The sequence below is a fragment of the Strix aluco genome, chromosome 4 (assembly GCF_031877795.1).
Source record: "Strix aluco isolate bStrAlu1 chromosome 4, bStrAlu1.hap1, whole genome shotgun sequence".
NCBI classification, from domain to species: domain Eukaryota; kingdom Metazoa; phylum Chordata; class Aves; order Strigiformes; family Strigidae; genus Strix; species Strix aluco.
Genome location: NC_133934.1, coordinates 8087686 through 8113732, shown reverse-complemented (window position 1 = coordinate 8113732; position 26047 = coordinate 8087686). Strand labels below are relative to the sequence as shown.

Here is a 26047-nt window from a genome sequence, read left to right as displayed (position 1 = left end):
GCTGTAAGTGATGCACAAAGAGGTGTGATGTATCTAAAAAGCAGAGTCATTTATTTTGAAGTTAAAAGGATTTCTACTTAATGAAGGTATGCTGTATCTCTGGAGATGCCTTTTGTCCTCCAGCAGAGCTACAGATAAACCCGGGAAAAGGAGAAAGCTCCCCAAATCCTCTGAATTAGGTCTGATCAGGTGTAACAAGAATGCTTATTAGCAACAATTCATATCCAGGTGGGTATATTCCCCACCTGACAAGGAAAGTTCTTGCAATAAAACCACAACAAATAAAGGGAAGTAGAGGAGCTTTAAAAAAGGTCATTACTAATCTGGCCCAAAGTCCATGCACCTGTGTCTGAGTTAGCCATTCCCAAGTCACTTGCTGGGAAACCTTAATTCTGCAAATTATCTTTCTGTGTGAAAGAGGCACTCTAGAAAAACACCTTTTTGCATGCATGTGTGTTTTTAATAAATAAAGGGGAAGAACATATAGCTCACACCATAGGATCAGGTTTAACTGGTCGATTGGACACTCAGGTCCAGGTAGGAAGGTTCAGTTGATAATTCTAGAACTGATGGGACTGAAAAGCATCAATATGGAGCATTACATACTAAGCACACTTTTTTCTCACAGATTTCTACCCATTCCCATTCCAATCTTAGTCTTTGGGCTTTTTTCTATTTTTTTATTTTACTAAAGGCCCAAAATGGGAACTCCATGGGGTAAAGTGCACCTACTGTTTGCTGGAGATTTTCTAGTGCTGACATCTCATGTCCACAGCAAAGAAGGGTTAAGTTCCACGGCATAATATAAACTCCTCACTTTTTTCTACAGGGAAGAGAGAAAATATGTCTTATAAATGAACACCTTCTGCCTGTGCAGGCTCAGGCATCTCTGGAATAGTGGCACAATGACCTTGGTGGCTCTTTTGAATGTTAATCTCCAAGATAAAACAGTTTCATTTAGACTGTTCTGGGATCCCAGCATCCAATGATCTATGCTACATTCAAATGTGCAGGGTTTTGTTGTTGGTTTGGTTTTTCTTTTTTTTTTTTGTGTGTGTCTTTATCCTTAATCAGAAATAAAATCAGTTTCGCAGTTGATTCAACTGACCTGGTGAAGAACTTGGGTTTGTCCTTGTCTACAGTTTCACCTGAAGCCTTTACTACCAAGTGAGCCATACTGATTGTAGAAGTGGCTTTGCTTTCCAGTGCAGTAGATATTTTTTGAAATTCTGGCTATTATTTTATTTCTGGTAGTTTAGAAGTACATTTTCTAAATAACTGTGTTGAAGAAGAAAATGTCTTCCTAACTGCAGAGCTCTCACAAGATAAACTATCAAGATTCAGCATTAATTGTTTTCTAAGCAGTAGTTGTGCAAGTCAAAAGGTATGTGGCAGAACTGTAAATTAGCTTTTGTCTGAGGTGGTCAGAAGCTACACTGAGGAGTTTAAATCTCCTTTTTTAATTCTTATAGTCTCTTGATGCATGAGGAAACACCTCCAACAGGTGAGTGACTGAGCCAGTGCTGTAGAGAATCCATTCTAATTTGTATTCAGTATTTTATCAAAGACTGTTGCAGTTCACTTTCAAATTGATTTTCAAATGCTCTGTCCTCCTTGATACTCTGGATTTCCTTCACCCATAAAGCTGTATGAAACCTCACAGGAGCACAACTGGTCAATGTTTGGTTCTGTACCAAACTGACTGTAGCCAGCAAAGCAGGTTTGGGAGATCCAGTTAAGCACCCAGCCAATGACAAGAAAACCACATTGGGTTCAGCTGCTTGATCTCAGTATGCATGTTAACTCTCTGGAGTTAGAAGAGGCCAGATACATGTGTTTATATCTGGATCCTTAGCTGCACTCTCAGGCCTGAGCCTGATACCATTTTAATTGATTCAAGCCAGGTAGTTCACTAGTACAATATGCCACTTGAACAATTTTTAAACCTTCATACTTTCACTTTGTACTGGAGCTTTTTGATATCAGTTACACTGCAGCACTTTGAGTATCTCTACAAACTTTTACAACATGTTTTCCAGATATAGCTCTGAAAGATACTGGGATACTATCTTGGGAAGACAAGAAGCAGATGAGGATGACATTTGTTATTTCAGCTTCTTCACCAGTGCCACAGCTACCAAGTTTGAACTGGTTACTGGATTTCAGGCTGCTGAAATCAAACTCTACTCCATTCGTTATCTGATGGCATCAGTTGGTTTTGATTTTTCTTTTTTGTGTGTACACAAGAGGTCTTTAGAGGTACTGCAGAAGCCACTGTGCTGCTTGACATGGTACACTTCCTAGTATAGTAGGCTGAGCAAATAGTCTGTGTGTTGCTATCTCCAGTAGAAATTTAATTGTTTCTAAGGCATCTTTTTTCTAAAGGCATGGAAGTGGAGGCAAGTTACAGGACACGTATTGGCAAAGGAGGTATAAATTACATAAGTCCCTTAGGAAGGAAGAAAAACCCCCAAACCCGAACATTTTACCCAGAGTATGTAAAAGTCATAAAACATGCTCTATATCACGTACATTTCAAATAATTATCAAATTAAGTGCATTCCATTCTGTATTATCACATCTTTGTCAAAATTAACATTCATTATCAAATAAGTTAAAGTCAAAAACGATTAAAAAAATTACCCCAGTAAAAATGCACCTAGCACAATATTTTAGTGTAAACACAAAGATCTGTGATAAATGTTTTGTGCAGTTGCTCTCTTGTAACAAAATGAAGGGCAAAGAGGATTAACAATTTAATTCAGTGCATAGTTAAACTGGTTGGCAAACTTCTCATGCTTTCTTTGGTCCATTTGGTTCATTGCTTTCACCACCCGTTTCACAGCACCTCTGAAAGAGAAACAAAAAAATAAAAACAGTTATGTTGATCCAACACAATCTCAGGAAATGTTTATGAATATTGGGGGAAAAAAATGAACTATGATTAATCACTACCAGGGTTCTAAACACTGCACTGATGAGGCTGAACAAATTCGTCTTGTTAACTAAATTAGCTGCAGCAATACAAATAGTTTCATTCAGCAATGATTTTATTAACACGAGTAAACAAATTAAAGTCTTTCAGTTTAATGGCTGTGCATTCCACCCTCCTAGCATTATGTCTGATAGTCACACAGAGCAAGCTTGATTTTTTAAAAGCACCTAACTGCTCTCAGGGGAAAAAAAAAAAAATAACCAGAAGTATTTAACAGAATCTAAAAAAACCCTAACACTCAGAAACCCTTATGAAATCCAACCTGCAGAATCTACAATGTTTTTGTGAGGGAAGGGCTTGCTCTTCAATTCACATGTAACTATAGTGCATTCAGCAACTTTGCTTTCACAGGTTACTAAAACCTCATTTCATCAGCTGTGGGCAGAGTAAGGCTCTTGCTCACACCAGCAGCATCCCCATTCCTGAGCAGCAACTATTTAATCCACAAGCACAACACTAGTTTAGGAAGACACCAGAGACTGTCATGTATCCCTGTGCAGAGAGATAGACTACTGCTGCAGAGCAGCTAAGTGCTTAGAGTTTAGCATAGTCAGAACAGTACATCCACTATCTTATTCTTATATAAAGTAGAGGAGGATCTCTGCTACCTTGTGATGGGCAAGCATTCGAGCCCTCTACAGTGCCTGCTCTGCTTGAAGAAGGCTCTGGAGTGTTCTTCAGATTCAAAAAGGAAATAAAGGAATGAACTTTGGAGCTCTTAAGCTTTCTGGTGCTCCTAAATCTGATGAGGGTTTGCCCCCATGTTGCTGCTCTTCATTTGCTGCCATTGTTTCCTCCCAGTAAAGATCGTGCCCAGAGATTTCTCTCCTTTTGGGAGTGACTGCTATGCTTTAGAACTGGGTGAAGACACCTGCATTTTTTTTCCCCTCCACAAACTTTTGAATGAACATCATGCAGCTGAGATTTTGAGGGTGAAGAAAATGCTAGACAGCATGAATAGGAACAGGAGATTCTCATAAAAGACAGAGAGCAGGCCTATATATCCTTTAACTGATAAGGCAGAGGAATAGGTTCACGACTCTAGAGGAGTAAGAAAGCAGAGAAAGGCAGTAGCAGAAGCCAAGAGAAGTCTCTGTTCATACATCTCTGCCCTCACAGAAACTTATGGTTGCAGCACTTACAGCTGAGTGCATCTTGCCTAGGGCACTTTGTTCTTCACTGGTTTCTAGAGTTCCCATTTTTATTGGTTACTTTAGATGCCTCTAGCACAAAAGCTCAGAAATCTGAGGCTGATATTTGTAGGTGTGCTCAGATGGCACCTTGCCTTTATTTACAAAGAAGGAAGTTATCTCCTAACACATCTCTGTAAGACCTGGACGCTCTGCCCATGTGGGAGAGATACCAGCTAAGGGCTTGGTATGAGGGACTATGTCTCATTTAAGGACATGGCACTGATTGATGTCTCCTTTGATTTCTACATCAGCAATGCAGTCAGCAAGTTCCATCACACAAAGCGGATGGTTTCAAGTCTAGTGCTATTAGACTCTATGTTGTCACAGTCTGCATTTATCACTTCTGAGGATACTTCTGCAGGCTGTGCAGTAAAATGAAGACATGCACCTGGTAGTGCATGCCCTACATGCTATTCCAGCTCTGCTCCTGGGGTTCTCTCTGAGAAGCAAGCTGACTGTTTTAGCTAACTGCTCTCTGTAATGGCTTCATTGCAAAAGCCATTTTTAAACATCTGAAAACAGAGGATACTTCTTAATAATGCTTCTAAATGGTGGGATTAAAGATTTTCTCAGCAGCAACTCTAATGAAAACCAACATTATGAAAAAACACCTGGGAAGGAGGTATACTTTTAACAAAATTCTGCCAATAAAGTTACCAGAGTAAGGAAAATGTGGTCATGGTTTTGCACTTCAAATATTGCCTAATTGGTAGGAGAAAAGTGAGCCTTTAGCAGTGCAGAGTGGCCTTGACACTTTCATGTCATGTAGGTTTTACATTAGCACCACTGGATTGTGCGATACTGTAAATGAAATGAGATCCCACTTTGATGATCTGTGTGCAATTTCACTTAACTTTATTGGCAGACGAGAGCCTGGGTTTATCACCTATACATTTCAAGTAATTTGGGGTTGTTATAAGGAGCCAAGGTTATCATCTTGTTTAGTGCTGCAAAGCATGAAACCTATTAAAACATGACAGGTTTGATTCCCTATGCCTGGCACTAACACACGCTCAAAATCATTAACACAAACCACAGTAAACCAAAACCAGCTTTTAAAATTTATTTTGTTAAAGCTGATATGAAATTCTGATCATTAGAAATGCATGTGTCTGACTTCTAACTATTATCAGGTGACATGAGAATTTAACAGAAAATGTGCTATTTCTGTAACTAAAAGCAATGTGCATTTGGCTTTGTTATTATAACCATTACATCAGAAAAGGGGAAATAGAGTTTAAACAAATATTGTGCCTTGGATGCTGTTCAACTCGTCCACTATGTTTAGGGAATAACCCACCATTAATGAATTTATAATAATAATTTTGCTTTTTTGATTTGACAACTTTACACTTTTCACTTTCCTTTGACTACTTCATTTTTGACATGTGACACTCTTTAAATAGCTGCAGCTGCTTTCCATTTGATAAACACCAGAGTATGCTTAGGCAAATTTATGTTGCAGCCACATCTAACCAAGACTAGGCATCAGAAATGGCATAACAGAGCAGACCTATGGAGATTCTATACGTTCTAAAACCCATTCAGCTTGGTGGGTTGGTAGGCTCCCACTTCCATATGAGCTAGCGTGCCTGATTTAAAGCTAACTCACATATGCCTACCTAAGTCATGGATACACCTTTGTTCAGCCACCCAAACAGTTTCTTCTTGAGCTAAATGTAGGCCAGGAGCTACTGTTTGCACATGTGCTGGGAGGAAAGGGAGACGTATAGAAACAGCACCACTGCAGGAAGAATACTGTGTCCACATGTCTCTGGTACAGGGAATAATCATCTCCAAACTCTTACACTGAAGAGAGACCTGCAGCAGGTTCCAGTCTTTGATATTTACAAAAGACAGCAGGGGTTAAGTGAACAAGGACCATAACACAAGGATCCAAATATTTTTCTTAACCAGTTGAATGCATTCTCAGTAAAGGAGGAGGAAAATGCAATGGCAATCTGTCACTGAATAATCTCACAGGAAGGGATCACTGTGGGTACATACTGGACGGCACTGCATCAGGCCCTGCTAGCAATTTATTATACCCAAGAGTGAGAGAAAATACACAGGAAGCCCAGGCAGCAGTCACAAGTTTGGGAAGGTCTCTGAGAATACACCAGAGGCTTGAGGGCAACTGTCAAGACACTGCTGTACACCAAAAGTCAAGGGTTTTCGACAGATCCTTTTATTAATTGAAGTTCTGCTCAGGAAAGCCCATCTTAGGCTTTCAAAAGGAAAAACTTCATTTTCACTCCATCTACACTACTACAGTGTGTCTGATGCTGTCAGTTGTGTCACTCTGAATACATCATCTTCTTTCCAGATCCAGTACTATCGGTACATATAAAGTAGCATCCATCTGATTAATAAATGATCATCCAGAGAAGCCACTACAGCAATTAAAGGATTTTTAAAAAATTGAAAAGAATAATAATAAAAAATCTTTCATAGGGAAATTTTATAAGTTAGCTGAAAATCATTCTCAGAGATATAACCTTGGTTATGCCTGCTACTCTTTACCCTCCAGAGATATGGAAGGCATTCCTGCTCTGCAATTAGCAAAGAAAGTTGTTTAGTAAGTGCATGTTAAGGTAGAAACAAAGAGTACCATTGAAACAAAGGGAAACAGCAATTTAACAGGCTTTAGAGAACGTAAGCATCTTACTTATTGAAGACTTTCTTCTCAAGCCGGGAACGAGAAGTATTAGACTGCTGCTTCAGGTCTGTCAGATTCGGGTATTTTTTCTTCTTCCCTTTCTTTTTTCCTCCTTTTCCATTATTTTTAGAGGAACCAAGATCCACTCCTGTAGCTGCTTCAACTTCTCTCATGAATTCTGGATCTCGCCACTCTGTTAAAAGAAAAAGCAGGCACTTTGAAACTCCAAACCCAGGTAGAATTTGCAGTCTCCTAAGGCAGAGGTTCTTGTCACCACTAGGCGAGGGCACAGTCACTGTGCTGTAAACTGCATACACAAAGGAAGGGGAGGATAAAGCAGTTAGCCAAAATGACAGATCTTGATGAAGAAGCCCTGTCAGTCTGGGATTAGTATGTATTATTAGCTGCTGTAGATAAAACTGTTCTGCAGGAAGACTTAAGTCAAGTTTTCACAGTAGCACAGTAGCAAAATTCCAAGAAAACTATTCCATGTAGGACAGGTGACATAAAACAGTGATTATCATTTAGAAATTGAACAAAATGCCAACAATGTAGCTAAGGAACTTAACTCCAGAAATAAATTCTGAATAAGCTTAAAAATAAAGCTAAAAAAATGGAATATGTCAACTTTCGAGCAGAGTAAGGGTGACAATACTGTAACTTTTCTGCATCAAGGAATCATATTTGCTTCAAGCCATGAACTGGTGTATCTGACACCTAAATAGCATTCTTGAATAAGACAACATGACCCTGTTGCCCGGAGCCCAATTTTGCATCTGAAAAAGATACTACTTTAAATATCCCACATTTCCTCATTTTAATTATCTAAATCAAGTTTCTTCTCTTGACAATAGCACAACAGTTAATTTAACTAATCCAAAACATGTTTTACAGTTTTATCAAAACCTTAACACTTCAGAATCCAACCATATGCTGTAAATGGATTCTGATCATAGATGCCACCACAGGAGAAAGCATCAACAATTTAGACTGTGAACTCTTTGAGAAAGCCATGGTCTTTCACCTTTAGTGTAAAGTCTTGCATATTAGAACAAAGTAAAAAACAGAAAGTAAAAATGTAGCTAGACAATGGATATCTTCAAGGGGAAATTTAGAAAAATAGCATTGCATTATAAAGATTTTGAGCATATGGGTTGGAAAAAAAATGTAGCAAGTACCACTTCAAAGAGTAACACAGTCCAGACTCACCATGAATGTCAGAATTCTGTATTTTAATAACCAGTAATTGCCAGTCATTCATCATATAGTTTCCTGTATGTCAGACGGCCTTTCTTGCCTACAGAGATTGTACTAGCAAATGTCTACTACCCTTACCTAACATCTATGTAAATACAGAAAAATAAACAGTCCTAAACAACTACACAATTTCACTTATACACCAAGATTGCCACTGAGTGTGACAAATATTGGTAACAACATTTCAGGAAGGTCAGAGGCAATGAGAACATGGTGTTTAGGAAGAGCAGAGCAATTTTCCAAAGAAAGGTTAGATCTAACCTACTAGGATACATGAAAGCAAGGACTGATTAAAATCCAACACACCAAAAAGCACAGGGAAAATGAAGCTGTGCAAGAACTGAGCAGGAGAAGTATAGAGGGAGAAAATACAACACATATACTTGATAGATCGTAAGACCTCACAGACTTTTTTTTTTTTTTTTTGAAGGAATACAGAACAGCACAATTCAGATACAGGAACGATTAATCCAAGATTAAGGAAAACTGTCTAAACAGTTTATCTCCCAGTAATAAGAAGGCGTCACAGTTTAGGAACCCAGTGAATGGAGCAATTGTTTAAACACAACGAAAAAATGCCGGCATCCAGTAGAGATGAAATGAGCATTTGAGTAAAATGAAGGAGCAATTTAAAAGCCTTTGAGAAAAATCAATAGAATGCCAGGGAAGAGCAGCCTTTTTGAGCATTGATGGGCCCCTAAAGCTCTTCATACATTGTTACTGAGTTTAGCAGCAGGGAAAAGAAAATTACACAGTTTGCAAGGGTAGGCGGGAATCAATACTGTAGTTAGTAAAGAGATGCTATTTCACATCTGACTGGCCAGCGGCCTGCCTTCACCAGCCTGTCCTGATACCTGTTTGTTAACAAGTCACTAAGGGCTGAAAAACCAGATACTCTTCAGGGTTGACACAAAAAATAGGCACTTAATTTGCTCCTGTGTGCGAACTATTGGAAAAGGATGAACACTGCAGATTAGCAGGTCAGCGTAATCCCACCTGATTCATTGTTTCAGGACTGAAGAGCCCAAAGCACCATTTTGTGGACATTAGCTAGAGTTTAAAATTTTACACTAAATTAAAAAACACTCTATAATAACAATGACAGTGTTGTCAAAACACAGTCATTATCACACGAACTGCATTACTTTTACATAATTGTTCTTCCCTTCAATCACACAAGGATGAAAATAAACCTACCATCCGATAGGAAAAATATGTAGGAAGAATTTAACCATGCCACTGACCCCCAATTTTAATGTTTTTTCAAAATTTTTCAAACTGTTGTCATTAGCAAATGACGTTGTCAATCATAAGACCAAAGCACTCACTGTACAGAGTGGGTTCCCACTTGTATATTTTCCATAGTAGCACTGCTCAGACTTGCTTCAAGTCTTTTGTAAATAAAAAAAACCCCAAACCCCAATGCAAACCAACCAAATACCCCTCCCAAACCACAAGCCCAAAACATGCAAGCAAAAGACCATTTAAAAAAGGTTGATGAAAATATTGTAAGACAAATATAAAAATAGGCACAGAAAAAAGCAAGCAACAAAAAGCAGTGGATAAAAGTATTTAGTGACATCTGGTATACATATGGCTTTAGAAACCTGTGAGGTTTTGTCCAATAAATTAAGTGCCATAGCTTGTTCAGTATCTCCCCAGACAGATAGGATGGACCTTTGTATGACATCTCAGCTTAACAACGGCACTCAATAATGCAACGCAGCAATGTCAACACTGGTTTGGGACTAACATACACATCCTTGTGGGCCAGAGGTGAGAAGCCTCTAACAACACCAAGCTGACACTGTAATAAAAATAAATATTATGTCTAGCTTCAAGCAATGGCAATTTCACAGGAAAAAAAAAAAAAATCAATATTCTTCAGTGCAAGTGATTTTTATACTGGAGTATAAGTTTCTAGTTTGAAACTAGTCCCCCAAGAACACCTACTAGTTTAATTTGCTAGTTTTAGTTTGTCATAACTAAGTTGGGAACTTCCCTTTTTAGCACACCACCCACACCCCTGCCCCAGTTTTGCTGTGACAGTCCATCTGTGCCCGTGCTGTTGGCTGGATGCCAGTTTAGAGCACTTCACTCTACCTGGACAAGGATGGAAACTGCCTGCAAACGTCGCACTTCAGCACATGCAAATACCAGAAGGTGTTCAGTAACTGCTGCATTTGTGTGGTATTGGTAATTGCCAAGCACACTCAAAGATGGCCAAATTGGTATTAAAGGAAACTGGGTGGGTCAGTTGTATGTTTAAATGCACATTCATTCGACATAGATCTTTTTGGATAACAGATTGACAACTGTTTTTTATGCTCTGATGAGGTTTTGTAGAAGGTTCAGTAGCCTCATTAATAATATATATAACTGAAACTGGTGAAATACTGAGTCAGTCAGAGTTTAAGAGAGAACTAACTCTTTAAAGGGAGTATATTACAAGATATCAAACTTATAATGCCTATGGGTAAGTTTAATTCGAATGCAGAACACTCACCTAGAATAAATAGCTTAAAACAAACAATACTAAGACCTGCTGGAGGAAGGCAGATTAGATAAAAGCTTTGAAAACAAATCTGTCCCATCCAATTATACACTATGTCTTTGCTGGATAGATCTTCCTCCCACTTTTGCAGTCCATCAACTACCAGTAGCTTCCTGGTTGCAATCCGCCCCAGTGCTCTATGAAAATCTACCTTCTGTCCATCACTAATGAGGTTTAGTTCTACTATTGCAAAAAAGTCTCTTATTCCCCTTGGAAGTCTTCCTGCCTGTGCATTCATTGCTTGCTGTCTTTCTCATTGCCTGCATTCCTTACCTAGCAGTCCAAAGCTAAAAATGCAGTCCTGGCTAAAAATGGCCAAATAATCTTGGGGGAGGATGACCCTTCCCTCCACACCTGAAAGCAGCAGCCAGGATGCAAGGAGGCAGCCATTAGTTTTGTTGTCCATCCCCACTTTTTAAAAACAAAGTCCAGAGTATTGTACAGGAACATCTAAACAAATAAATAGCACAGGTCTGCTTTCTCCCTTTCTGAAGCCCATCACAAAGATCATGCCTATTAGAACATCCAGACTAGTTATAATGCCAATAAAGCCCAAGGCGAGGGCTTCCCTAGTTCAGAGTATTTTCCAGCAATGCTGCACAGATGCACAGCATAACAGGACCAAGAATTCTCCTTCTAAAACACAAGTAGTTAAGTCAGTAGATATAGGAAACGTAGAATAGGGTAGATATGAATAGATACAGGAAAAACAAGTTCCCGCATTGTGACAAAAAGCCACTCTGCCAATATTTGTGGTGACACAGTGATCCTAATATTATCATCATTACATTACGTAAATCACAACTGTTAGGGACCAGCAAGATTAGACACCTTATTTTCAGAAGCACGGGAACAGTTACTGTCGAGCATTTCCCAGGAAATAGGTTTAATTGTCCTTAATAAACACGTTCCTTAAGATAAAGGCCATAATTTGTCTGTCTGAGAAGTGTTAGGAGCATTATGACAACTACTGGAAATAAAGAACAAACACAATGATAACCTTATTCTGTGTACACATGCATCCATATTTACCACATAAGCAAGAATCACTGCAAATGATCTGCAAATTAAAATCAAAAGGAATTTAAATGAGACAATGTGGTTAGGAGCAAAACAGAAATATGATCCAGTTCTGTGGTTCTCAACCTGTGCCTTTAGTAACAAAAGAATTGGAGCTCTTCCCCCCTATAGCATGTCACATTTACTGTCCAACTGTATACTAAGATTGCTATCCAACTTGTATCTACACTATATCTATACATAGATACAATATATAGATACAATTTAGATGCAATACATTGTAGATGCAATATATGAAACATATAGATACAATGTAGGTACAATATATACAATTATTTTACAGATTGTAAATATATTGTAGATGTAAATATTGTGTACAAAATATACACAAACATATACAGATATTACACTTATGTTTAAAGCTTATCTCCCACTTCTGCCTCTTTTTTTTTTTTTTTAAGATGCTATGCAGACACAAACCTGGCTGAGCCGCTTGCTTCTCAAATCGCATCTTTTCTTCTCTGGCTCTGTCCTCTGCGTTAACGGGAATTCCAGATTCATCCCGAGGAATTATCTTTCCATGGAAAGGGCACTTCAGAAAGAAAGGGGAAAGAAAATCTCAACATTTCTGAATAAAAAGAAAATGTTTACATATTACTCAACATAGCTTAAAGCCAGACACTGGAATCAAGACACAAAACTCTACACTTGATTCCCTGTCCCTCTTAGAAAGCATCAGGATCCCATAAACATCATGTGTTTAATATATTCAGAATCTCAAAGAAATAAGCTTTTTGTGATATGACTCTCCAGTTTCAAGAGGGCAGGTAGCATATCCTGTCAAGTCTGGAACAAGGGCACCAAATGCTGCGTTATATGGTGTTGTTTATGCTATAACCCTATCTTGTAACAATCCCAGTGAAGGTATTTTAGTACATTCAGATCCTTCAGTCTCAGATAATACAGGAAGAACAGGGATATTAGAACCAAGTATTTAAGCAGAGCATTTCCACTCAATAGGATTCATAATTTGAGGCTATGTGGGATTTAGCTTTCATAAAACCTAGTTCGTTAAATAAAATCTCTTTGCCCCTCAGACACCCGAGTTTCTAAAAACACTTAGTACCAAATATGCCTCTAAATGAGGAAAATTTTTTGACAACCAACTAACCGTCTCTGCTTTACTGTCAGGTACTCATATATCGCAGCAATAATTAAAATATAAACACCTATGATGAATGCCAAAAATATTTGGGAGTTCCTTAAATGTTTACAGCTTCCTTACCAAAAGGATGCTTCCCATATGAAGTACATATTAACAGCAAACTTCTCCAGACACAATTTTCTTCCACTCCCTTGAGCTGTATTTACAATGTGAAATAAACTTTTATGGACATGCTTTAATGAGATCTTCTCCATATAGCACTTATCCTGGAAGTTATGTAACTTGGTGCCCACCTTAATCCGATCTTGTCTTTCACACAGACTTCCATCAGGCATCGGTGCTCGACATTTATGTTTCACTGGTTCAAACTTGCCAGCAAATGTTATATATCTAGTTTTTAACATTTCAGTTATTTCTTTGTTTTCTACTTCTTCCTCTACTTCACTGGGTGCCCAAAATCGATGCTCAGAAGCAAATCTGGGAAAACAACAAATTAAAATTTTTCACAGAGTTGTAAGAAAAAACATAAAGATGTCAGTATCATCCTGTGGTAAACTTACATATAAAAGGAATGGAAGATTTACTAGTGAATTAGAAAAACCTAGGAATCTACCATTCTTTCTGAGGACTCCTGTTATGAAGATGTTTTTAAAATATCACCAAAGCCTGTCTAGTATTGATTTCTTGTTTAACCTGCTAACCTATTACAAGTCTTAGCTCTAGTTCACGATCTGACATTCAGAGTCAGTTATCCGATATCCAGTTTCAGTGAATAACTTTGTAATTCTGTAGTTAACATTCTTCATAACAAAATACTTCTATGATTAAACACAGAAGATAGATCAGGGAGGAAAGAGTTTGATCTTGTCTAATCTTATTCCTGGTAGCTGCTCTCCTGTAGCAGCAGAGAAGCAGGAGCTGAAATCACAGTACATTGCAATATACTGAGACCAAGAAAGAGAGCAAACAATCAGCTGAGCCTTACAGAGATTCTTTCTTCCAGGTTCTCCTATACAGTGTCCATAAATCTGAGAAACTTACGGGTGTGAAATTAATGAAAAATTAATTATGAAATTAAGCTAATCCATTCAAAATCTGTTTTAAAATTAGAGATCTTACCTATATTTGCAGACACATATAGGCAAATACACAAAGATGATTAGTACTATGTCAGTGGATGTGGGCGGTGGGAAAGAAGGGGAGCAAGGATGCTTGAGTGATGTAGTATTTTCAAATTTTCTCAACAGTATTCATATCATCTCATTTTAGCCACCCTAGGCTGCCAATAATCTATAATGAGAAAGAAGCAACCCCAGAGAGCAATTACCCGACTCATTTTAGACTCTAATCTTAGGATGCAATGATTGCCCCTCTGATAGTAAATGTTTCTTTTTCCTAATCATGAAATTAAGAGTGACTAGCTTAAGCTTAGACATATAACTTTAAGACATCTGAAGTTAAACAACAACAATCCCATCCCAAATTAAATGAAATACAAAGTTATAGAGAAAAAAATATAGTTGAACTAAAAAGAGAAAAAATACAGCTAAAGTAAGCAAACAAATTCCAGCATTCATGTCTGCTGCTTATTACAAGCAAAATGGAGACATCTAGATGACAGATGTCTCGATAAAGACTTAAATTTCATAAAGAACACTTTACAATCCTTTTTTTCCACATTGCTCTTCCACCCAATCAGTCCCAGACTGATTTGAGAGGATTTTCTCCATCCATATCCAATTCCTCTCACTCATTGATATCCTTCGATGTCATTCCTACTTCTAAGACTTTGCCTTCTGCAGACTGCAGAGCCGTATATATATGAACATCGGCTTCACTAATCACAACAATCTCAAAATTCAGCAAAGCACATAAGCCAATACTTAAAGAATTACTTTAGCGGGCCTGAAGAGTTTTGATGAATTTTATCTAAGCAAGTTTTCAGGAGATGACAAGGGCCAGCGGGGGGGAAAGGTGGAGGAAATTATCTGACTGTAGCAACCTGCAACATATGTAGCTGCTGGTTTTACTGCAATAATTGACCATTTAAGACTATGTAAAGAGATTAGAACTATGTTAAAAAAGGGATTAAGCAATTTCAAAAGCCATTCTATGATTTGCCAAATGATCAGAAAAATGTTCAACAAGTAAAATCCTTGTTAGTGACATTCATACTATCCAATAATTTTTTCATCAAGTGTACCTTGCTGGTGCCAGAAAAATTCTAACCTGCCATAAAGTACAAATAACTTTCTTCTGGTAAATTAGGGGATAAAGGCAAAAGAGTTATAGTGGAGGCTAGTTCAACATTAGACATAGTAATGTTTCCATTTTTTGGTTAAAAAAGTTTCCATTCACACAATTCTGCAAACTATAGCCTAAACAAAAAAGCTCTAAGAATCTTTATAATATACCAATATGACTTTAGACAAATGTTTGAATGGTACAGTATTTTAGCTTCAGAAATTATGTGCAAGATTGTACAACAGACAGTAAATAAAAGAATGAAATAAACTTCTTATTTGCTTAGTTTTAATACAGTCCTGAAAACAGTTTTAATACAATCCTGAAAACAAGACTGACTGCTAGCTCTGTGTTACTAACCTTACAGACACAAGGAGGGGAAAGCATTCCTAAAGAGACACCATACAGGATTTCTGTGTGCAAGGAAGCCTTACAGAATTTCATAGTAAAATTCTAGTGTTCTTTGGTGGTCTGAACTCCCCTCCCCCTCTAAATTATCAAATTACAGTTACATGAGAATGAAGAAGCATTTAACAGTGAGCATGACAACCTTTCCAATTAGGAAAAAGTTCTGTGTAATATTTTTTTTTGCCCCTCCCACCCCCCCCAAATCTGCATCCACCAAATCTCAAACAAATTAAGATTATGTTTTACTATCTATATCATTGATCAGTATTTGGGAACTGGACTTAAAATAGCCTGATTCCTACACAGATATTCCTAAACATTATTGTTTACTACAAGCATATAACTTATTTTCTCCCTGCATGACTTACAAGCAGGTGAGAAAAGAACAAAGTAGTGCTAAATCCTACAGTTTTCTGATTTCCTGCTGTTGTAATTTAAGCAACATTTTGAAAATGAGATTTTTGTCTGAAAAAATGATGCATGTGACAAGTAAAACCTTTTTGTAAGAGGGATCAGAACGGGAACAGATAATCAACTAGATGATCAACACCCCACTCAGACTCATAGAAAGTGTTACATCCAGACAAGCAACAGAGGCTTTAATAGAAATTACATAGCTATACATTAGGAGGAATAAAAAAAAAGTAATGGTTAACTGAAATCTAAAAAGTCCAGCTTCTAGAGAAATGTTGCACTCTTTCAACAAATTTATATCAACTTCATTCCTAAGATGACAGGAAGCTTACAGAAAACTTGAATAAATATAAATTCTAAAAGCCATATGATGCATACAGAGATCCTGGAGCAAGTGCTGAACGAGCTAATTCAAATATCCTACTCAGAGTCATAAAAGTGCTGCACCAGCTAATTTACTCTGATCCCAGCAGTAAACTAATCTAATTCAAGGAGGAGGGTAGACAACTTTGGAAGGCCCATGCTATCCAAAATAGCTGGTTAAACTGGCATAGCAGCCTCCACACAGTACAACACTGGGCAGCATACACCACCTTCAAAAAAAAAGTACTACTACTGCTTTATAAACTCATTTTAAGAGTTCTTAAACTAGCTTAGTAAGTAGTGTGAGCAAAGTAGGGAAAATGGTTCAGCCCAAATTTTTTGTAAAGCCCACAGTCACTGTCACCTTTTAGAGAAGATCACCATTTACCAGCTAAACAAAACTTCTTTAGAAAATCATCTTCCCAGTAGCTACAGTCTCACAATCAAAATCTTAATTTATTGCAAATCTTGTAATTAAGTGTAGTGTTAAACAGGTGAAGGGGAAAGACTTTTCCACTGCAGACTTTAAAAATTCAAATTCCATACACGTTCCATATGTGTTGTCTGTTTTTTCGGTTTGCTTTTTTTCCTAGGCATCTTATAGAGACAGTATGCATGCATATAGAAAAGTTAAAGGATTTGGCCGATGACTACCTTAATTCTTCAATAAATATAATTTATACCCAGGGGTCAATGGTATTGTGTGTGCAGAGTTACTTAAATTATCTTTAGTTAGATTGGCATATCTGTAGTTATAGACTATAAGGTTCAGAAGTGTGCCCTCTGTTTTATTGGAAAGCATAAAAATAAAACAGTACAGCACAAGGCAGACAGGCAGTGAAATATGCTTCTGATTTCACTTATGACTTGAATAACTCATTTGCAATGTAAAATAAAGCCTTACTACCTTTTTGGCATTATCACAGACAAATGCTTCTTAAAGCCCTGCTGAAAATCTTAACCATTTTATAGGCTTTGAGGAGCTTACACCACACCAGACAGAATCCAAAGCTTGGAGTAACTGTGTTAAAGCACTATTATGTATCAAATTTCACTGGTTTTTAATAATTTAAAACATATTCAGCATTTTATGCAATCAGGTACAGGGGCAACACTTTCCTCTTGTGTCTTTCTGCAAACACTGTCCTCACACTGCAATCATGGGTTGGTTTTTTTACATTGTTTTGATAAGAAAACAAACTAAGTAATACCGCTGAGAATATATGAGTTTGATTTACAATCCAGCCAGTCAATGGTTTTTGCCTTTTCTAAGCCAGGTGTGGTACACACTCATACTAAAGTTCTAGTGGACTTAAATGAAATTTATACATAGAGAGAGGACTTTGCATTCCAACTTTCATATAAAAATACTAGTCCTAAAAAGGGATTTTAAAAACTGACTGCTAGAAACAAGTTCTGATGTATAGCTACCATCTTTTCTTCCCAGTGCTAAAGCTTTCCCAAAGTCAACAATGCTTCATGTCCAAGAAACACAAAACCTTCCCAGAAAAGAATGGAAAGTGAGAGATTCAAATTTAAATCCTGTAACTGCCACCTATTTCTCGTGTGACTGAACAAGCATATCAATTTCCTCAGTTACCACTCTGTAAAGTCAGGAAAATTTAGACTGTAAAATCCCCAGCAGAGGGACCGTCTATCATGCACTTGCATAGCACTTTGCATAATGAGGTACCAATTTAAATTGGAGTAAGTGATGCCATGCTGCAAATAATACACAAACATGAAAGAGCAGAAAAAAATGTGCTTTGAAGCATCAAAGGATATTTAATTAGTATCATACCTTCTCAAAACAAATAACATTTTAAGGTAGAATTTCTGACTTTGTTTATGGGTCCTACAGCACAAGGGAAAGAAGAAAAATAATTATCAAAAGAAATAGTCACCCCACTGCATGACCTCTGAGTACAAGTAAATCTATGTATTTGTTTATATTGTCTTAAAAGAAAAAGAGCATTACTTGAGAATCTTCCCAGCATTTGGCTGATCCTGTCCCCAGTAGTGAAGATCTAATCCAAAAGGCATGAGGGGAGCTTTAGCTCTTTCTTCTTCTAGTTTTCTTCTCTTACTGTCTGGCTCTTCTAAGGCTGCTGGCTCAGTAGTTGCAGAGTCACTGGAGAAAAGAGATGAAAAGTCAATACAGAACAACAATGATCACAACGTTTTCTCTTTTTTAATTACATTTTCACACCAATGCTAGTATTATCTTAGATCTAGGACTACAACTACCTTTACAGGATTCTCCTTTTTTTTTGGTCTTTTTTTTTTTTTTTTTTTTTTTAAAAAAAGGATACAGACCATAACACCAAACACTAAGTGCAGCACACTGCACATTCAGCTAAAGCCAGATAAAATGTATTATACCATGGGTGTAGAAGCCTACAGATCTAATGGGGGCAGCAGTGGATCACCCACGCTGTACTGTGTAACAAGAACTACTGATGTGGCAAACCATTTTTAGAAAGATCTTGCTTCTGTAAACTCATGCCCATGTTTGCATGGCAGTCACACAGATTGCAAAGTCTTTGCTGGTGTTGACAAGATTCCATCTTGCAGGCTTATAATACTCATTGTGCAACACCACTACAGAATTCATTAGTCCTGAAAAACCACTGTACTACTACAGAGACCTTGGGTATTCACTGATAGAGCTGCAAATGGTCTTAGTCACCTTACTGACACATTAAGTTTTTAAAGATTAAAAATAAAAATGTATGCCTGAATACTCCAAACTCCAGAGTCTAATGAAGCAAACCCCTTTCTCTTTCCAGCATCACATTCCAGTTTGCTAGGTTTTGGGGACTTTCCTGACCAATGCAGAAGTGTCTTTTCAGGAACATGCCACTGAGAGGATTACTCCAGTCTTATCCCCAAATCACAGATAAATGCTGGACAAGGCTGGAGTTTCACCAAGCTTTGAACAGGATTGACAACAAATACATCTTTCGAATCAGTAAAACATGCCTCCAGGCAGCACTGACAGCATACGTCACTAGGAACCAAGAGATTGATTGCTGAAACTACCTTCTCATTTAGTATTAGGATACATTCTATTTAGTTGCAAACCAAAAATTACCCCAATAAGTGTGGATTTTTTTTTTTGTTAGGAGGGAAGGGAACACTTTATATTTTAATAGAGGCCATTTACACCAAATAAAACCTAAACCAAGTGAGTAGTAAAAGGTTCCTTAAGATCCTGGTGCAATCACTAATAAAATCCTACATATTAAGCAGTAAATGTACATCTCAGTAAAAGAATTGTAACTTCAAAATGAAACCAAGACAGCATTTGCCTCATTCATGAGCGCTTTTTCGTGTGCTTTCGTGACTAAAATACAAGTAAGAGCAAGAAGTTTCTGCAAGAATTAAAACAAAGATAACCTGGCATGTGGAGGTGGTAACTTTGGTAGTTTGTCTCTAATAAGTTTCAGCGTGGCAGCTGCACAGGTTGGATCAAGTTCGTCTTCATTCCCTTTCAGCCGGGTGCAGGAGCTCAGTGAAGCTGGTCCTATTGATGTCTTCCCCACTGGTGCTTTTGGAAGTGACTGAGGCTCAAGCCCTGCAAAAAGACTCAATGTTTAAGAGCGATTCACTTCTCCCAGTCTCAACACTTTGTAGTGGGGCCAAGAGCTCAGGATGCTGATTACATGTCTTATTGCTTTCAGTTTGCGTTAGACTTCAATCCCACTCAGACAAGACTGGTATTTCTGTCTGTGAAATTTTTTCTTATTTTTGGACAGAAACATACTGAATAACTAACTACACAATCAACTTTTAAATTTGTATGACATGGTGTGACAAGAAAGAATGATATTACTTCACCTTGAAAGTAGGTGAAAGAAGGATTTTAACAATACCTGCTTGCCTAAAGTGCAATATTGCTTTTTGTACATAAGTTCCTAGTGTCACATGTTCTTGCTGATATGTCATTTCTATATTCAAGGTTATATCAAGGTAAAACAGAAGAAAGGAAGTATTGGCACTACTGTTTAACACCTAGAGTCCCAAAAGATATGCAAAAGAAGTAGAAAGTAAAAGGGAAGGCATACATTCATATCCTTCTGTGTGCTATGATTAATTCTTTGTGGTGTCTCAGCAAAAAGTCCTGCTGAAACTCTTAAAGCCTGGCAAAGAGAAACCACTTCTGGGCGAGGGATTCACAGCAACACATGACTGACGAGAACAGGAACCACTGTCACCCAGCAGCAGTGCTGGCAGGGAAGTACAGCCGGTGAAAAAAAATCGTGCATGAGGCACAGCCCTGTCCTCTGACGATTCTCAGCTACCATACTGACCCTTCAGAGCTGAGAATATAAAATAACTTTTTTTTCCCCCCTGATTTGTTAAGAGGCAGCACCACTGTTTTGATTCCTAAATATATCTGCAAACAGAATTAACTAGGGAATGTTCTTTCACAGATACTAAAACACACAGTTTGCCAAGATAAAATATCTAAGTGCTGGCAGAAGCAATGGGTATACCCACAGAGTATGCTCAAGAGACAGTAAATGCCTAAGCTACACCTGAGGAACAAGCCTACTGCAAGGCAGTACCAGGCACTGATGTTCAGCACCAGCAGCTCAATGGTGGGGCAACTTAATTACTTTATATAGCTAGATTAGACAGTCAGCACAAACTATAACGATGCAATTAGATAGGCTGAGCAGTTAGACAGCACGTGCCTCTACCCGCTGAGCTAGAGAAGCAGCTCTATTAGCTGGAGGTAGTAACAAAAACTTTTCAGCCAACGACAGCTAAAAATGGAAAGACATGATCCCTCACACTAATATAATAGACTACATTTTCCCCACCAGAAAGCCTTTTTATAAAAGAAGTGATTGAAATGCAAGGCCCCACCCCCCAAAAAAAACTAAAATCAACACAAAAAAGTCATGGTTTTACAAGACTAAAATTTTAAGCAAATTATCTCAGTCTTCTTATGAAAAGCAACCTGAGTTTACCTGACATGGTAAACTGATGGTAAAACATAGTAAACTCAATGGCCATTATTTAACTGGGACTTTCAGTCTCTTGCCCACTTCTAGCCAGCCCTGAAGCTGTAACCAGAAGTATTCTTGCTTTGCTAATGTGTTTATGTTATGATCATTAAATGTATCACAAGATATCAACTGAAAAAGGAATAGCTAATGTGGTATGACCGGCCCTGTGAGTGAAAAATTGCAGGACCTGTAGCAGTAGGTAGCTTTGGTGCACAAAATATTTTAATTTCAGGGAAAAAACCCCCTGATTTTCACAAAAAAAAAAAAAAAAAAATCAAAGCAACTTGCCCTGACCCCTTCTTTCCACCTTATAAAGTCTCGCAGTAATTCATCCTGACCTCGATTCATTTGCACCACATGTTCCCTGTAACCTAGGGGGTATAACCACACAGAAGACATTGCCTGACTCCAGGCACAGGTCAAGTTGCTGAGGTGGCAACCTTCTAGATCCACCCCTTAGATACATATGGGTCTAAACTTTCCAAGTACCTAGATCAGGAGCTAAGTCCTTGCACAGGGAATGACATCTCCTGTTTGTTTTTCAAGGCTCCAAGCTGAGGACACTAAGAACAGTGCTGACAACCCCCTGCTTAACCTAGTTCCTGGACATCTGGCCGGAGGGAGCCAACAATCCCAATTCGAAATCCACAAAACTAGAGCCCCTCAGAAGGAGGGGGGAAACAAAAGCAGACATCCATTTGGATCTGGCTTGTGTGCATGTGTAGCCTTTAAATTTTGCTGCCTACAGCAAACGGTTACTTCACTCGTTCCTAGATCTTCTTAATACAACAGACTCCACAGAGGAGAATGCGCTCCAGAATACTCTCAAGGATGAGGACTCTTCAAGACCTTCTGAGACCCCATGTCTCTGGTATGGCTTAACTAACAGCGAAGGAAAATGTTTTAAAGGCAAGGCAATTCAGGGTGGAGGCTAGTAGCAATGACTGTGGCAGATGGCTAACCTGCCCCCTTCAAAACAAGAGAGGGAAGGAAATAGGATCTGGAGAAGGAAAAAGGATGAGAGAGCACTAGCCATCAGCAGTTAATAGGCATTCATAGAGACTCCTCTGTCTTCTCCTCACTCTCCCACAACTCAATACATTCCTTCTGCTTATCCAGTGTACAACAAAGGGCAATGTGGGCCATTTTAACAAAGACAGCTGAGGGGAGGCAAGTATATCCATGATTCAACTTGTGTGTGATAGGATTTTCCCATGTCCATAGAGAGATCAGACCCAGCTCTGGCAGGCTGATGCATTCCACCTTTCCTAAGAAAAGGCTACTTGAGTATCATGTAAAAAGCCCACAGGAGTGAACAAACATCTGAGAGTGGGTATGTCAGTAGTGCCAGTCCTAGGGCTGTTCTGGAAAGACTTCAGCAAGTACCCAACTTGCCAAACGTTCGCAGGCAGCAAACACTGCAGAGGGAGAAAAAAGACATTCACCACAGTCTGAAGCCAGTGTCAAACCCAGTTCTTTGACTCCCCGTTCTGAACTTCAGAAAACACCCCAAAACCAAAGCCCACATTCCTAAGGCAGAGTGTCTTTCAAGACAGTGCTGCTCAAGCTGATCAATGTTTCCTGAGACTGAAGTTAGCATCGACTGTGATGCAAACAAGGATCACCCCTTTTTAATTTTCATGTCCTCAAACCAGCTCTAGACAGACACAGGACATCTTACTGCTGCTGCTGAGCGTGCCTGACGCTACTACTACCTTACTCAGTCATGCCCACATCACGTACTCTAATGGAAGTGATGAACATACCGCATTCACCTTGTTACCTAACTTCCCTTCCCAAAGTCAACAAGGCTTTAAAGAACATTGTTAAAAACATAATTTAAAAGACTAATATGTGCATTGGAAAAGGGTCTCAAAATTAGCAGAAGGACCAGCAATAAGGGAAATGTAATTAACCACAAAAAGATGGAACTAAGCATAGAAATATCTAGGTTAAATAGCAAAAGAAATGATCTCATGACATTTATTAGGCTGTGGACTTGCCATTCAAGAGAGATAATGGTGCCTCCAATAATGTTTTTTAAACAGCCTTTCAGTGAAATATTAAGGGAGAAATCTTGAATTTATGTATCTGGAAAGGGGGCAGGATGCAATTCCATCTCAGCTCCTATCGTAGCCTAGGAAGGGAAAAAGCCCTTTTCAGGTGCTTTGTATCAAAGTGAAACAGAATTAACCCAAAAGATTCTATTACAACCACACTTCAGAATAATTAGGAGTAAGTAAGAGTAAACTTCCTTTTATAACAGAAACAGCTACAAACAAACAGACCCTTTGGCATGAGCAAGGTTAGCTGAGAAAAATATGTGACAGACTATGTGTAATGTAGAATTGCTTAGACTGTATTTAGCATTTAAAGTTGCTTTTTAATATTTTTTTTTTAGGACAAGAACATCTTTCTGAAAAGCACTGTTTAAAGCAACAGTTTTGAGAGCACTCGTATGCCTGTTATTTACAAACCATCTTGAAGTCAGAAGGTAGCAGGTTATGTGTCACACCTTTTCTCCTCTTCAGAGAGAATATGTGCATATGTATTAAAAGTTCTCAGGAAACCTTAGTTCTATTCCAATTTTTTTCCTATGATGTTTTCAGAAAGCATGATTGCTCATTCACTACACCGATTTTGTTTGAGGGGGAGAGGATGTGAACAGCAGAGACAAGCAGTCAGCAACGCACAGAAAAGGCAAGAGAGATAAATGGACAATGTGACATTTAGATAGATAAAATTACATCCAAAAGATCAATATAGGAATTCTTAAGAGTTACAAGAACAAAATATTTTCCCATTGATTTCTTATTTTAAACGATTAACAGAAAAATGGCTAAAGGTAAATACACTACAACATCAGTAACACCACCTCTACTGTGGATTTTTTAAAAAAACAGTTTATAAAATTAGTTTTTTGCTAACAAGATAAAGACAAGAGTCACCATGCAAACAGCCCTAGCTGAAGGTATCCAATGTCAGGTGGGGTTTTTTGTTGTTTTGTTTTTAAGACATAGATGGGATTAAGTGCAGGTTTAAAAGTAAAATTCCTCTTAAGAATTCTGCTGTTCTGTGTATTTTATTTAACACAAGTACAGTATCTGGGTTCAAATTGTTCCAATACAAGCTTTTAGAAAGAATCATAAAAATGTTCAAATCCCCTTTTTTGTTTAAATTGACCAAATGGCACCTATTTGCCTGAAGCAATAAAGTAGACCGTGTTCACAAGATAAATCGATAGAAGGAAAGAGAGAGGCTGGGGTTTCAGCTGAAGTTAGACTGCTGAATGCTGACATTATTGATTTTAGCTAGTTCAGCTGGCCTTGTAATTAAAATGTAAATTTGAGAAAGAGATTATGTCCTGACAGAAATGGTAGGATTAGGGGGAGATAAAAGCCCCTCAGTGAAAATTCAGAGAAAGAGCAAGCACAGGTTTCCTCAGCTGTGTGGATTTAGAAGAAATCTAGCTACTTCAGATTCACTTAAGTTTAATTGAAAAAATGGAGATAGAATATAAACAAGTATTATGGACTTTAACTTTCCTGAAAAAAATATAATTTCTGTTTCTGATTTGTTGGATCTTAGTCAAGCTGAATGTATGTGATTTATACTAGTACAGACACTCTCCAAGACTGTCAGGAAAATCCAGCAGTTCAGGTACGATATTTCCCCACTTACCCGCTAGTGTGCTCATAATGAAAAAAAAAAATGCATGTATTTTACTCAGGAAGCACAATAAACTTTACTGCTAAATGAACAGGAATTTGCAAAGCTTATTTCACATGGACTTGCAGACCAGAGGGTTCAAGTCAATGTCTGGGGCATTACTTCCAAACAGCTTCAGTGTTTCAGGATCTTCTGCTATGCCTCTCCACGCACAAACGTGTGTGTGAACAAAATTAACATAGGTGATCATATGGCAGCAAGCCTTCATTATCTCTGAAGGTTCTAATACTCATAAGGGATGGAGATTTGAATGATATGTCATCCCTGACAGATATCTGATCTCTATGAAGCCTCCACAAATTACATGAATATTCAGTTGGGTTCGTTTTTTTAGTTGAGATCAAATTTCATCCCTCCCTAAAAAAAAAAAAAAAAGGCTCTGTTGTTGTTAGCGTCACTTCATCTACACATAACTCTAAAATGAGGAAAAAATTAACAAAAATACCTGTTATGAACAAAACCTTAGAAGCATTCATACAGGGATCACACTGATTAAAACTCTTACCATTTACTGTGGTAGAAAACTTCTGCTTTAATTTTAGATAGACACAGTTTCTTATCTTACCCTTGAACGCCACTAAACAAATTGCTGTCTGCAGCTGCTAGGGGAGGATGCTGAAATGCCAGAGCTGGCTTTACCAAATATTCTCACAACACACAAGCTGTGTGTGCACTCAAAGCAACTTACTACCTGAACAACTTCAAATATGAATATTTCTGTATGAATTACACCACTTTTAAAAAGTTGTCAAGGAGTTTTTATAATCAGAGGTTTTAAACAATGAAAAAAGATGCCCCAGCACCTCTGAATGCAGCTATGCTCATTTACATTTATCTAAAATTTTAGAATTCTACTTTGGAAATTCAAACTAATGAAAAACAATGTTAATTAACTAGAAGAGTTCACTAACTCTTAAATACTTTGTTTGGCTTAATGGCATTACAGAATATGTTAATTTGTTGTAATGTTAACTCATTAACCTTATTTATTATTGCTTTACAATCATAGTTAAGAATCAAAATAAATC

The 26047-nt window shown here is 37.9% G+C and overlaps 1 protein-coding gene across 2 annotated transcripts in view; it reads right to left on the bottom strand.

Annotated features, from left to right (window-relative positions):
- Positions 1-488: 488 nt before the first annotated feature.
- Positions 489-26047, bottom strand: part of UVSSA (UV stimulated scaffold protein A) — a 56180-nt gene continuing 30621 nt past the window's right edge. For both annotated transcript variants that reach the window (XM_074821908.1, XM_074821907.1), the window contains 6 exons: positions 19672-19849; positions 18251-18403; positions 13137-13320; positions 12159-12270; positions 6857-7040; positions 489-2850 (listed from right to left, as the gene is read on the bottom strand). In XM_074821908.1, coding sequence (XP_074678009.1) covers positions 2757-2850; positions 6857-7040; positions 12159-12270; positions 13137-13320; positions 18251-18403; positions 19672-19849 — 905 coding nt within the window. In that variant the 3' untranslated portion in view covers positions 489-2756. The remainder of the gene's footprint in view (positions 2851-6856; positions 7041-12158; positions 12271-13136; positions 13321-18250; positions 18404-19671; positions 19850-26047) is intronic.